The sequence below is a fragment of the Entelurus aequoreus genome, linkage group LG16 (assembly GCF_033978785.1).
Source record: "Entelurus aequoreus isolate RoL-2023_Sb linkage group LG16, RoL_Eaeq_v1.1, whole genome shotgun sequence".
NCBI classification, from domain to species: domain Eukaryota; kingdom Metazoa; phylum Chordata; class Actinopteri; order Syngnathiformes; family Syngnathidae; genus Entelurus; species Entelurus aequoreus.
In genome coordinates, this window is record NC_084746.1 from 11,884,689 (window position 1) to 11,896,315 (window position 11,627).

Consider the following 11,627-nt stretch of genomic DNA (forward strand, 5'->3'; position numbering starts at 1 on the left):
TCAAACTTGCATAAATAAATCTTAAGGAATATAACATAACTTGGCTTCTGAGAGCTTCAAAATGTAATGAATAAAATGCTAAAGTTGTTGATAAACAAGCAATTATTTTAATAATTAAATATGGCCATTTTAAATGAATTATTATGATCATTTAAAATTAATTATTTCAAATATGTTTATTTTAATGTTAAATTCTATGGCTGGATGTAATAAGGAGTCAGAAAAAATACAAATAAAAATACAATTAATTTTTATGTTTTTAGCAAAATATAGTAAAAATGTATTAGTTTTTTTTTTTTAAATTAATAAATATATTTATTCTTAGGTAAGATAAACATAATAATACAATTTATCTCTAGTCTGGATGATTTAGTTCTTGTCACCCTGTTGTCCTGCCATCTCTTCCCCAAGGATGGCTCCATGAGTTGGGCAAACGCCTGGAGATGCCCTACGTCAACAACACGGTCGGCGGCCCGTCGGTGCGCAGCTCGTACATCGCCGCCCTCTACTTCACCCTCAGCAGCCTGACCAGCGTTGGCTTTGGCAACGTGTGCGCCAACACGGACGCCGAGAAGATCTTCTCCATCTGCACCATGCTCATCGGCGGTATGCTGGACGCCTCATATGGAATAACGTGATTGGGCAGGCACGCTGTTTATATCGTGGGAAAGCGGACGTGAAAAAAAGGCTGTCCTCACTCAGGTCCGCATGGAGCTGGAGGGGGCGTGGCCTCCAGCTCCGGCTGAAAATCGGAAGATTTTCGGGAGAATATTTGTCCCGGGAGGTTTTCGGGAGAGGCGCTGAATTTCGGGAGTCTCCCGGAAAATTCAGGAGGGTTGGCAAGTATGGTTCAGGAATGCTCGCATGCTAAAGTCAGCATGTTAACAGTTAACGGGCGTCAAGTGCCAGGTCATCCGATCCTGAGGTCCACGGCCATACTTCCCAACCCTGCCGAATTTTCCGGGAGACTCCCGAATTTCAGTGCCTCTCCCGAAAATCTCCCGATTTCCAGCCTGACAACTATATTGAGGGCGTGCCTTAAAGGCACTGCCTTTAGCGTCGTCTCTCATCTGAAAAGGAGACTATTATATATGTCTCCGTTATCCATTGGTTTATCTATAAGCCATAAAGTAGGCAGGCACGGAGCTATTTCTCAGTGTGTGTTTATTCCAGCCGGCACGTTAATACTGTAGCGCAGGGGTCACCAACCTTTTTGAAACCAAGAGCTACTTCTTGGGTACTGATTAATGCAAAGGGCTACCAGTTAGATACACACTTAAATAAATTGCCAGAAATAGCCAATTTGCTCAATTTACCTTTAACTCTATGTTACTATTAATAATTGATATTTATCTTTGTGGAAACACTGATCCTCTTAATGATTTCTCACAATAAATATATATAGAAACAGATAAATATCAATATGCAACACTTTATTTTTATATTTTCTCTAAGTGCACATTTTTCAAATTGAACATTTTCAAATGATCACTTCTAAGACAGTCTTGTGAAATCACAATATCCCATTTTAACTAGCTAGCCACTAACATTTTTATAAAAGAGGAGAAAACATGAAATAAATGAAAATTAAATTTTGAAACATAGTTTATCTTCAATTTCGACTCTTTAAAATTCAAAATTCAACCGAAAAAAAGAAGAAAAAAAACTAGCTAATTCGAATCTTTTTGAAAAAATTAAAAAAATAATTTATGGAACATCATTAGTAATTTTTCCTGATTAAGATTAATTTTAGAATTTTGATGACATGTTTTAAATAGGTTAAAATCCAATCTGCACTTTGTTAGAATATATAACAAATTGGACAAAGCTATATTTCTAACAAAGACAAATCATTATTTCTTCTAGATTTTCCAGAACAAAAATTTTAAAAGAAATTCAGTGTCAGAGTTTGTAGGTGACGAACCCCAAGATGCAGAGACGGCAGGCATTGAACAGGAAAACATGATTTAATTTAACACTAATGCAAAAAAAACCAAACAAAAGGGTACAAACAAAAGGCGCGCACAAGGCGGAGAACAAACTTGGCTATGAACTAAAATAGCACAAAGGCTAACTGTCGACAAGAAACAAAAACACTTACTGTGACACAAAGGAACTATGACATGATCAGAGTGTACCAAAAGTAGACAGAGCTACAATGACAAGTATTATGACAGGTAGTAGTGACAGGTAGAAGCTACAATAATCCAGCACTGACTGGAGAGGAAGGCAGGTTCAAATAGCAGCTGGCTGATTGACACCAGGTGTGGCCAGGTGCCAATCAGCCACAGCTGAGGGGACAAAGCACTCAGAGAGACAAACAGGAAACTGAACCAAAATAAGAGTGCTGACAGGAAATAAAACAAACACAGAGGAAAAACTAAAGCTTAACCAAACTGTCAGGGACAAGCCTGGCAGTAGCCCCCCTTCCCATAACGGTTACCAAACGTTTTAGACAATCCCTCCCCCCCCCAAAAAAACAGTCCAAAGTCACGGGAGGGTGGAGGGAGGACAAGGAGGTGGGCCACCAGGCCAAGTGTCCCCGCAACCAGCGGGGAAGAGTTAGGTGGCGACGCCGAGTTGAACGCCACCGCAATTGGAGAGGCGGCTCGTCCGCCGGCGTGGGAGGACCCACCGGAGATGATGGTGGCGCCCTCTGCTGGCCCACCGGAGACGATGGTGGCGCACTCTCTGCTGGCCCACCGGAGACGATGGTGGCGCACTCTGCTGGCCCACCGGAGACGATGGTGGCGCACTCTGCTGGCCCACCGGAGACGATGGTGGCGCCCTCTGCTGGCCCACCGGAGACTATGGTGGTGCCGTAGGTTGTAGACCCCCCGGAGTGCATGGTGGCGTCTGCCGGCCCACCGGAGTGCATGGTGGCGTCTGTTGCAGACCCCTCGGAGATGGCGCCGTCTGTTGCCGACCCCTTGGAGATGGCGCCGTCTGTTGCAGACCCTTCGGAGATGGCGCCGTCTGTTGCAGACCCCTCGGAGATGGCGCCGTCTGTTGCAGACCCCTCGGAGATGATGACGCCGTCTCTTGCGGACCCACTGGGGCGAGAAGTAGCTGTGCCTCCCCAGCTGCACAGCTACTCATAGCCCCCCCCCCCAAGGGACGGATCCCAGACGTCCCCAGATAGGCCAACAGACGACAGGGGTGGGTGGGAGAGGGCTTGAAAAGCGCCCGAACTTCTCTTCAAATTAGCCATTAATTCCAAAGCTTTGTTAAGCCTCTCCGCCATGGACATCTCTGCGAGGTTCGAATTTGGCTGGATTATTATGTCAGAGTTTGTAGGTGACGAACCCCAAGATGCAGAGACGGCAGGCATTGAACAGGAAAACATGATTTCATTTAACACTATAGCAAAAAAAAAAAAAAAAGGATACAAACAAAAGGCGCGCACAAGGCGGAGAACAAACTTGGCTATGAACTAAAATAGCACAAAGGCTAACTGTCGACAAGAAACAAAAACACTTACTGTGACACAAAGGAACTATGACATGAGCAGAGTGAACCAAAAGTAGACAGTAGTGATGGGTCCGGCAACACCGATGCATCGGTGCATGCGTCGAGCTCATAGATCAAAACCCTGTGTCGGTGCGCATAACGCTTTTAGAAAGTCACGTGACCGATCATGAGCTGTTTGGGTCACGTGACCGATACGCGAACTGTGTCGCACTGAGGCCTCCTCTGTGCCCTGTGAGCGGGTCTTTTCTACAGCCGGAGAAATAATAACTAAGAAGAGAAATTGTGTAAAATTTAATACGTTGAAAAAACTGTTGTTTTTTTAAAAAATAAAAATGTGTAAAAAAAATGTTTTTTAAATTCCCAGTCCACAAGCATCCTCATTCACAACACGTTCTTAGATTTTCATGTTATGATATATGTTCACATTATTTCTGTATGTGTCTGTATCTAAAAAATACATTTTTATTTAAATGAAGATATTAAATAATCCTAAATGAAATACAATGACTTGGTTTATATTATTGTATATACTAGGTCATAAAATCAGTGTCAGTTGAGTCGGTCCATAGGTTGCCTGTAGGGATTTTTAATGTCCAGCAGATGTCAGTATTTAGTGACACAGTATCGATGTCAAAACGCTTCATGTACAGCATATATATCACTAATATATATATATTATACATATATATCTATAAAAACTATATACATATTGACTTATTAGTATATAAATAACTGTAGTTTTTGTAGTTATTGTATTTACAATAATAATTGCCAGTAAAGAATGCAATGCAAACAATCATTAAAATCAACATCACGTGTTTAATTTCCACACCAACATATCCAACATACAGTATTTACAGAGTATTTTTTTACAGCAAACATATAAGACAATATACAATAACAAAACTAAATAACAAAACTATACAATGCAAAAGCAGTAGAAAAGGGACAATGCAAAAGCAGTAGAAAAGGGACAATGCCAAAAACAGGGCCAATTAAGGTTACGGAGGTGGCTTTGGTAAAATCTTCCGCAGCAGCAGCATTGAATGGGCGTATGGGTTGGGTACAGGGGTCTGTGGGTTGGGCACAGGGGTCTGTGGGTTGGGCACAGGGGTCTGTGGGTTGGGCACAGGGGTCTGTGGGTTGGGCACAGGAAAAGCAAGTGGCTGGGTTGCTCTTGTGTGCTGGGTCTGCCTCTGTGGGTGACAAGATGAAGCAATCAGTAAAGAAGTTGAGGTAGTGCAGGTCAAAGACGAGGGCAACAATCATAAACAAACACTAGTACCTGTCTTTGGGTGTCCTGGCTCCTCTTCTCAGCCAGCCACTCCTCCACCGAACGCCCCTGCGAATGTGCACAAAAGGTCTCGTTTCTGTAGCGACTGTGGCCATGTTCTTTATTCTTTGGTTGCCCACAGAGTTTGCACTTGAATGTCTCGGTTCGCTTGAGGTCGTCGATGTCCATAATACCACCTAGGCTGAGTGCCTTCTTTTTCCGATACCAGGCTGTTGAGCGTGGTATCCTGGTGGTGGAGCCTGATGGAGGAGCAGCAGCAACAGAGTATGATGGAGGAGGAGGAGCAGCAGCGGATGATGATGGAGGAGCAGCAGCAGCAGCAGAAGTAGAAGCAGCAGCAGCAACAACAGCATGGTAGAGTTCTGGCACCACAGGCCCCCTCCGTGTGCAAGCCAGGCCAGAGGTGTGAGCTGGGTGCTGATAGTCGTGTGCATCATGGGGTTGTGCAATGTCTACCATCAGTTCCCTGGCTGCAGGAAGGGACTGTGTCGTCGTCGCGGCTGCACCTTGCGCTGGCACAGTCGCAACAACAACATCAGCAGTGGCCATGTCCTTACACCGCTTGTTGAACCTGTGTGTATATATACATAAATGTATTAGCATTTCCATCAATAATCAGCACTGTTTTACGAAGCATACATAGTATTAATACACAAGCGTTACCATTGAGTGAGCGTGCGGTAGTTGACCTCCAAGAGGCAAATGCTGCAGCCAGCAGCTTTGATGGCCTGGTTGCTGGACAGGTTCTCGCGAATGCGCGTGTAGTCCCGCATTATCAGCGACCATCGGCTCTGCCGGAACCCCGAAATGTTGTGCTCTTGGCTGTGGTGGCTCGACAGCTGAATAAAGACGGCCTCCATCAACCTGCTGCTGTCCGGAGAGTGCGCAACCTCGGCGCCCTGCCCGATGTACAAACTAGATGGAAAGAACACCAACATCACACTGATTAGTACACACATTGAAAAATAAAATAAATTGTCTTACAAAGGACACAAGTTAATATAATAAAATAAATTGTTTTGTGTACATACCGTTTTACACTGGCCACCACTTCCAAGTGGTGCTGCCTGGAGACCTTGAAGCGTCTCTTGTTCAGCTTGGGAGCGTGGCGGGGGGGAAGGCTGAGAGGAGTTTTGTCTCCGTCTGTCAGCTTTTGCCAAAGTTCGATAACATGCCTCTCCTGCCGAGGCTGCACAGACATTTGGCGCCGCAGCGCAACAAGGGCGGTGGCCAAGCGACAGACATGCTGGTATCCGCCGTTCCCGTCTGGACCCAACACATCCTGTGTCAAAAAACAGATCTTTATTACTCACGTTCCAAATGGTCAGGTAAGTCAGGAGAAAGACGACACTTACTTCTTCTTCCTTCTCTTCTGCCGGCTCATCATCGGGAGGGAAGAAAAGGCCTGGATACTGCTCGACTCCCACTGGCGCGTCATCGTAACCCTCATCATCCTCGAGTTGGTCTTCGTCCTCCTGCTCGTCTTTCAGGTCAGCTGAGTCATCAGGCTGGTCCGGATCATCCACAGCGTGGGACTGCAGCACGGCGCCAGTCTGGGCATACAGGTACTGGATGCCAATAAGCTCTCCTGAACACAATTAGACATCAAATGAGACCGGAATGGATTTTCATGGCCGCCGCTGCAGCAAAGCTTCCACCCCCCACATCCCCTGTCCATGTTACCTGTGTACTTGCTCGCCGGGGTGTAATTGTCAACCAGCGTGACACCCATGTACTCTTGTGTCAGCCGCGCGAGGGCGTCTTGCAGGCCGGTGTCATAACACTGCACCGTGACAGCATCGGCCCCTTTGACCGCCGCTCTTCCTCGGTCCTCGTTCCACCTACACAGACCCTCCAGGAGGTAAACCTGGAAAAGGAGGTCGCTGGCCGACGTACCTGTGTACAGAGGAAATGTGTTAGACACGCACGTCTGCGAAAGTGGCCCAAAGGGCTTGTCAAACACATAGACTTTACCTGGAATGAACCGGCACAAGTGCAGATGGAAGCTCTCCAGAGAGGTGGAGCCCCGCGCACAGCGGAAGACGGGAAGAGCCACCCCTCCTCTGGTCACTGTGGAAGTTCTGGTATAAAGCGCCACGCCAGGCGGGTCCTGGATGCAGCCCAAGTGGCGTCGCTGAGTACTCCAGATGTCCTTCATTCTGTCTTGGTCAAACAGCTTGACGCCCATTGTGTTTTTGGCATCCCACAGGTGATCCAGCACCTCCTGGACAAGACGCGTGGTCTCCTCCGCTCCTCTGGTGCGCCGGCGGCAGTGACGGTGCAGCTCCTTGCTCGACAGCTTGACGTGGGCGTTCCCGCCATGCTCTGCCCGCTTAGCCTCACTCAGACGCCTCACGTCCCCCTCGTCCCACTCAAACATGGCAAACGAGAGTCTATTCATGAATTCGCCATAGAGCATGTGGGCCTCTGTGGAAACGCCCCTGGCAAAGCGGCGCATGAGGTGCCACACGTCCAGGCGCACCACCAGCCGGTCCCACTCGCCGAACGTAGCCGCCACCTAATGACACAGACATGTTATGCCAGGCAGGCCCCAGTTTGAAGACTACTGCACAACAGATCAAAACCTCACCTTAGGCTGTCCTGCGGCGGAGCAGCAGCAGTCACGGTTCACGTAGAGCACCTGAGGGGGGTCTCGCCCGGCCTCCCGGTAGCGGCGCATGAGTCCCTGGGCCATGGCCAGCAGACCGTCCCCCTCTGCCGCCGTCACCACCGACATGAGCACCTGGCCCAGCTCGTTGCCGACGTTGGTGACCCAGGCAGCCGTTCCCGCAGTTTCACCTGCCAGCTTCTTGGTCATCTAGGAAACACAAAAGACGTAAGGCATTTAACGTGATCGTAGTTGGTGCCGTTTCTCGGACGTACCTTCTTGGTGGAGTCCATTTTCAGGATACTTCCGAATGTAGACGTAATCCTGGCCTTCGTGTGCTCCATGCGAGGAAGTACCTCCCTCACGTACACTGACAGCAGCAAGGAAACGCTCGGTAGCGGGCGCATGTGCGGGATACATGACCTCGGCAGCGGGGAGGAGCCGACGGAGTGAAAGCGATCCATCACCTCCAGGTACTCGAGGGCCCGAGTATGCCACTCTCGCGAGTGCACCATTACCAGGTGGGAGCGAAGCCGAGTGGCACTGTTACCCTGCGTGCGAGCCTGCATCTGCCATATCACCTTCTTGTCACAGGATAACCTGTTAAAGAGGGAGAGGAACATACAGTCAGGTCACACAGATTCCTGACAAATACACCACACATCCTTGCCTCTTTAAATGACTCACTTGTAGGTGAGGATCGCCGGGAACTCTGCCTGGTTTGCCGTGCTCAGCTGCCCGACAATGTTGCTGGCCCACGCGGCATACTTCTTGTGGCACGCGTGGCACTCCAGGTACTCTGTGGCCATGTAGTACCAGTCACTTAGGTCCAAGACCGTTCTCAGGGTCTTGTACAGTCCGCAACCCGTCAGCTTGTGTTTGCAGTTTGGGCACTCGAGCTTGCAGCCCCAAAGCTTGTACGGGCACCACAGGAAAAAGCGGGAGTGGAAAAACACAGCGGACGAGGCAGGGGGCTCCGTGTAATACGGCAACTTCTGAGGAGGTTGCCACCATAGCTGCAGCCCGGACTTGAGAACCGCTTTCCCCTTGGGATCTCGGACAAAAAGCGCACGGCCCACCCAGTCGTGCTGGTCTTCCGGCAGCGTCTGTCGCCAGGACTCGGGCAGCAACTGTGACAGAGGGGACACCAAATAAACACGTTGGCTGGAATAACCTCAAACGTCGCGTCGGCAATGCGCTCGTACCTCGGCGCCTGAAGTCAGGGGCGACGCAGCACCGTCTCCGGTGATAGGAGCTGTAAGGCACGAAGGGTCTGCTTCTAGCGGCGTCCTCATCGTCTGCGAGGTAGAAGCTGTTGGCACATTTCAATCAGCTCAATTCAGTTCAGATTAGCGAATATTTTGGACAATGAACAATGATGAAAACTCACGCTGAGATTCCGCCTCCATGGCCGCTTCAAGGAGCATGGCATCAGTGGGCTCCAGGAGCATGGCATCAGTGGTGGCATCAGTGGGCTCCTCTTCGCCTGTAAAAAAAGTCAAGCAAACCTGGGGAGAGCATTTACCGTGGGTGTCAGGTCCGGGCGCGGTCTGCGTTTGCGCATCCTTGTCACGCTTCAACACGTAACGCTGGAAGGCGTGCATCGTGGAACCCGGTTTGGTCTGCTTGCCTCGTAGCCATTGCAAGTAGCTGCATAGACACAACACATATGTTACTTGTGCAATGGAAAGTATTCCACTATCAATCAAATTAAACTTACGATTGATCGTCGCCGTTGGGGGATTCATACAGCGTGGAGTATGTACTTTTGGCATGAGCCCCAAAACCCACTGCTCTGCCATCCAGCTCCCTGAACGGTGTCTCCTCCATGAGCACGGCCTGAGAGCGCAGGGCGGCGACCATGTCCGGAAAGAGTCGCACGTATGACGCCAGTGCGGTTTTGTTGACCGCGAGGGGTGACTGGGAAGTGTCTCCGCTGTCACGCTCCTTCTGGTGCAACACCACGATGCTACAGGCGTACCCCACGTCATTCCCCAGCAGCCACTTGAAGGTTTGACCCCGGTACTGCCCAAACTGGAGCTTGCTCTCACTGAGCACCAGCTTGGCGCATCCGGGATCTCCTCCAGACTGGCGGATGCGTGCCCGGGCTTCCTCTTTCACCTCCTCGCCTTTCTGCACCACGCAGGCCACCGACAACTTATTTTTCCCCACCTTGGTTGCCTCCGCCGTACGCTCCAGGGTTAGCTCAGTGGAGAAGCCATGAAACACAAACAATGGGCGAAAATCCATGTTGTGTTGTCCAAGGAAGCTGTTGTCTGCCAAAACAAAGCATAAAGTCACATGCACATTTATAAACACAGTTATTGTTTTTATTCTATCTAGTTAAATATTTTTGCTTTATCCAGGGGAACAGCATTTGATGTGTTTTTGACTAAGCATGTCAATTATATGTATTGTAAATGTATGGTTGTACTTCTAGTAGTTTACATGTAAACAATGATATACAAATATTCCCAGTGGCAGAAGAATCATATGCAACAACAGTAGTAGTAGTAGTACTTGTATTTGTAGTAGTATAGTAGTAGTAGTAGTATTTGTAGTAGTATAGTAGTAGTAGTACTTGTATTTGTAGTAGTAGTAGTATTTTTAGTAGTAGTAGTAGTAGTAGTATTTGTAGTAGTAGTACTTGTATTTGTAGTAGTATAGTAGTAGCAGCACTTGTATTTGTAGTAGTAGTAGTACTTGTATTTGTAGTAGTAGTAGTATTTGTAGTAGTATAGTAGTAGTAGTATTTGTAGTAGTAGTAGTACTTGTATTTGTAGTAGTAGTATTTGTAGTAGTAGTAGTACTTGTATTTGTAGTAGTAGTACTTGTATTTGTAGTAGTATAGTAGTAGTAGTTGTAGTAGTACTTTTATTTGTAGTAGTATAGTAGTAGTAGTACTTGTATTTGTAGTAGTAGTACTTGTATTTGTAGTAGTAGTACTTGTATTATTAGTAGTATAGTAGTAGTATAGTAGTAGTAGTACTTGTGGCAGTAGTAGTACTTGTGGTAGTAGTAGTACTTGTGGTAGTAGTAGTACTTGTGGTAGTAGTAGTACTTGTGGTAGTAGTAGTACTTGTGGTAGTAGTAGTACTTGTGGTAGTAGTACTTGTGGTAGTAGTAGTACTTGTGGTAGTAGTAGTACTTGTGGTAGTAGTAGTACTTGTGGCAGTAGTAGTACTTGTGGCAGTAGTAGTACTTATGGCAGTAGTAGTACTTGTGGTAGTGTAGTACCAGCAACAACAGTAGTAGAGGGGGGGAAAAAGTTTGATGGGATGGCAGCCATTTTAGGTTAGGATTCCTTTTGTTCTTCAAACAAACAAAGTCATACACTTTTCTGTGCGCCGATTTAATCACAAATAACACATGTCTGTTACATTTAACACATGCTTTTTTTCGTTTTACACACACAATTAAACGTGTTTTTTTCGTTTGTTGTTTAAATGTGTTGAATTGAAGACAACACTCACAGCAAGCTGCTTGGTGTCTCCTCATGCTAAAAGTTACACCACAACGTTAACGTTACAAAGTTGAACCATACAGTACTTGCACACACACGATTAAAACATGTTTTATTGGCGTTAATTGTTTAAATGTGTCGAAGAATACACCCCCCTCTTCTCCTCCTCGTGTTAAACGTGTTAAAACGCACACCACAACGTTAACGCTATTCATGTAAAAAGCCCAAAACTTTCACACACTAAACGTGAACATTTTTAAGTAATAACTTACCGTCGTCGTTGTCTGAATTTGAAGAGCTGCGTTTAATCCTATCGAAGTCTACGTGTGGAGCAAGCGCGCTATGAGAAAGACACCACCTTTATGGGGCGGACTCCACCTTTATGGGGCGGACTCAAGAGGGACGGGACCAATGACAACAACAAAAAAATAAAAAAATAAAAATAAAATACAAATTACCAACACCCCCCCCCCCCCCAAAAAAAAAAAAAAAAAATAACAAAATGTATTAGTGCCCACGAGGTGTAGATGCGACAAACTCTTTAACTTCTCTGGCGTTCGCCGGGACGAAAAACACTACATTTCCCAAAATGCAGCGCGACCGAGACACGGCCGTTTCATTGACTTCCGCTCAGCACAAAGAGGGCATTTTCTCAAAATCTAGCTTGTAAAACACCGTGGCGTTCAACACGCGGCCTTTCTATCGGCCGTGATAGTGATAATTACGATGAAAAAAAGGAAATACTTGGATGTTCATGTGTGCCCATGTGTAGGATGTGGCTCATTGCAGTA

General features: G+C 47.0%; 1 protein-coding gene across 1 annotated transcript; it reads right to left on the bottom strand.

The window, feature by feature from the left end:
* Nucleotides 1-4,270: 4,270 nt before the first annotated feature.
* Nucleotides 4,271-11,268, bottom strand: LOC133630604 (uncharacterized). The gene is made up of 14 exons (XM_062022189.1): nucleotides 11,109-11,268; nucleotides 9,094-9,649; nucleotides 8,764-9,023; nucleotides 8,579-8,685; nucleotides 8,061-8,503; nucleotides 7,649-7,973; nucleotides 7,356-7,583; nucleotides 6,740-7,283; nucleotides 6,449-6,661; nucleotides 6,121-6,353; nucleotides 5,797-6,047; nucleotides 5,429-5,680; nucleotides 4,757-5,336; nucleotides 4,271-4,667 (listed from the first exon to the last, which is right to left on the bottom strand). The coding sequence occupies exons 2-14, from the start codon at nucleotides 9,621-9,623 to the stop codon at nucleotides 4,473-4,475; spliced, it is 4,161 nt and encodes a 1,386-aa protein (XP_061878173.1). The 5' UTR covers nucleotides 9,624-9,649; nucleotides 11,109-11,268; the 3' UTR covers nucleotides 4,271-4,472.
* Nucleotides 11,269-11,627: the final 359 nt, after the last annotated feature.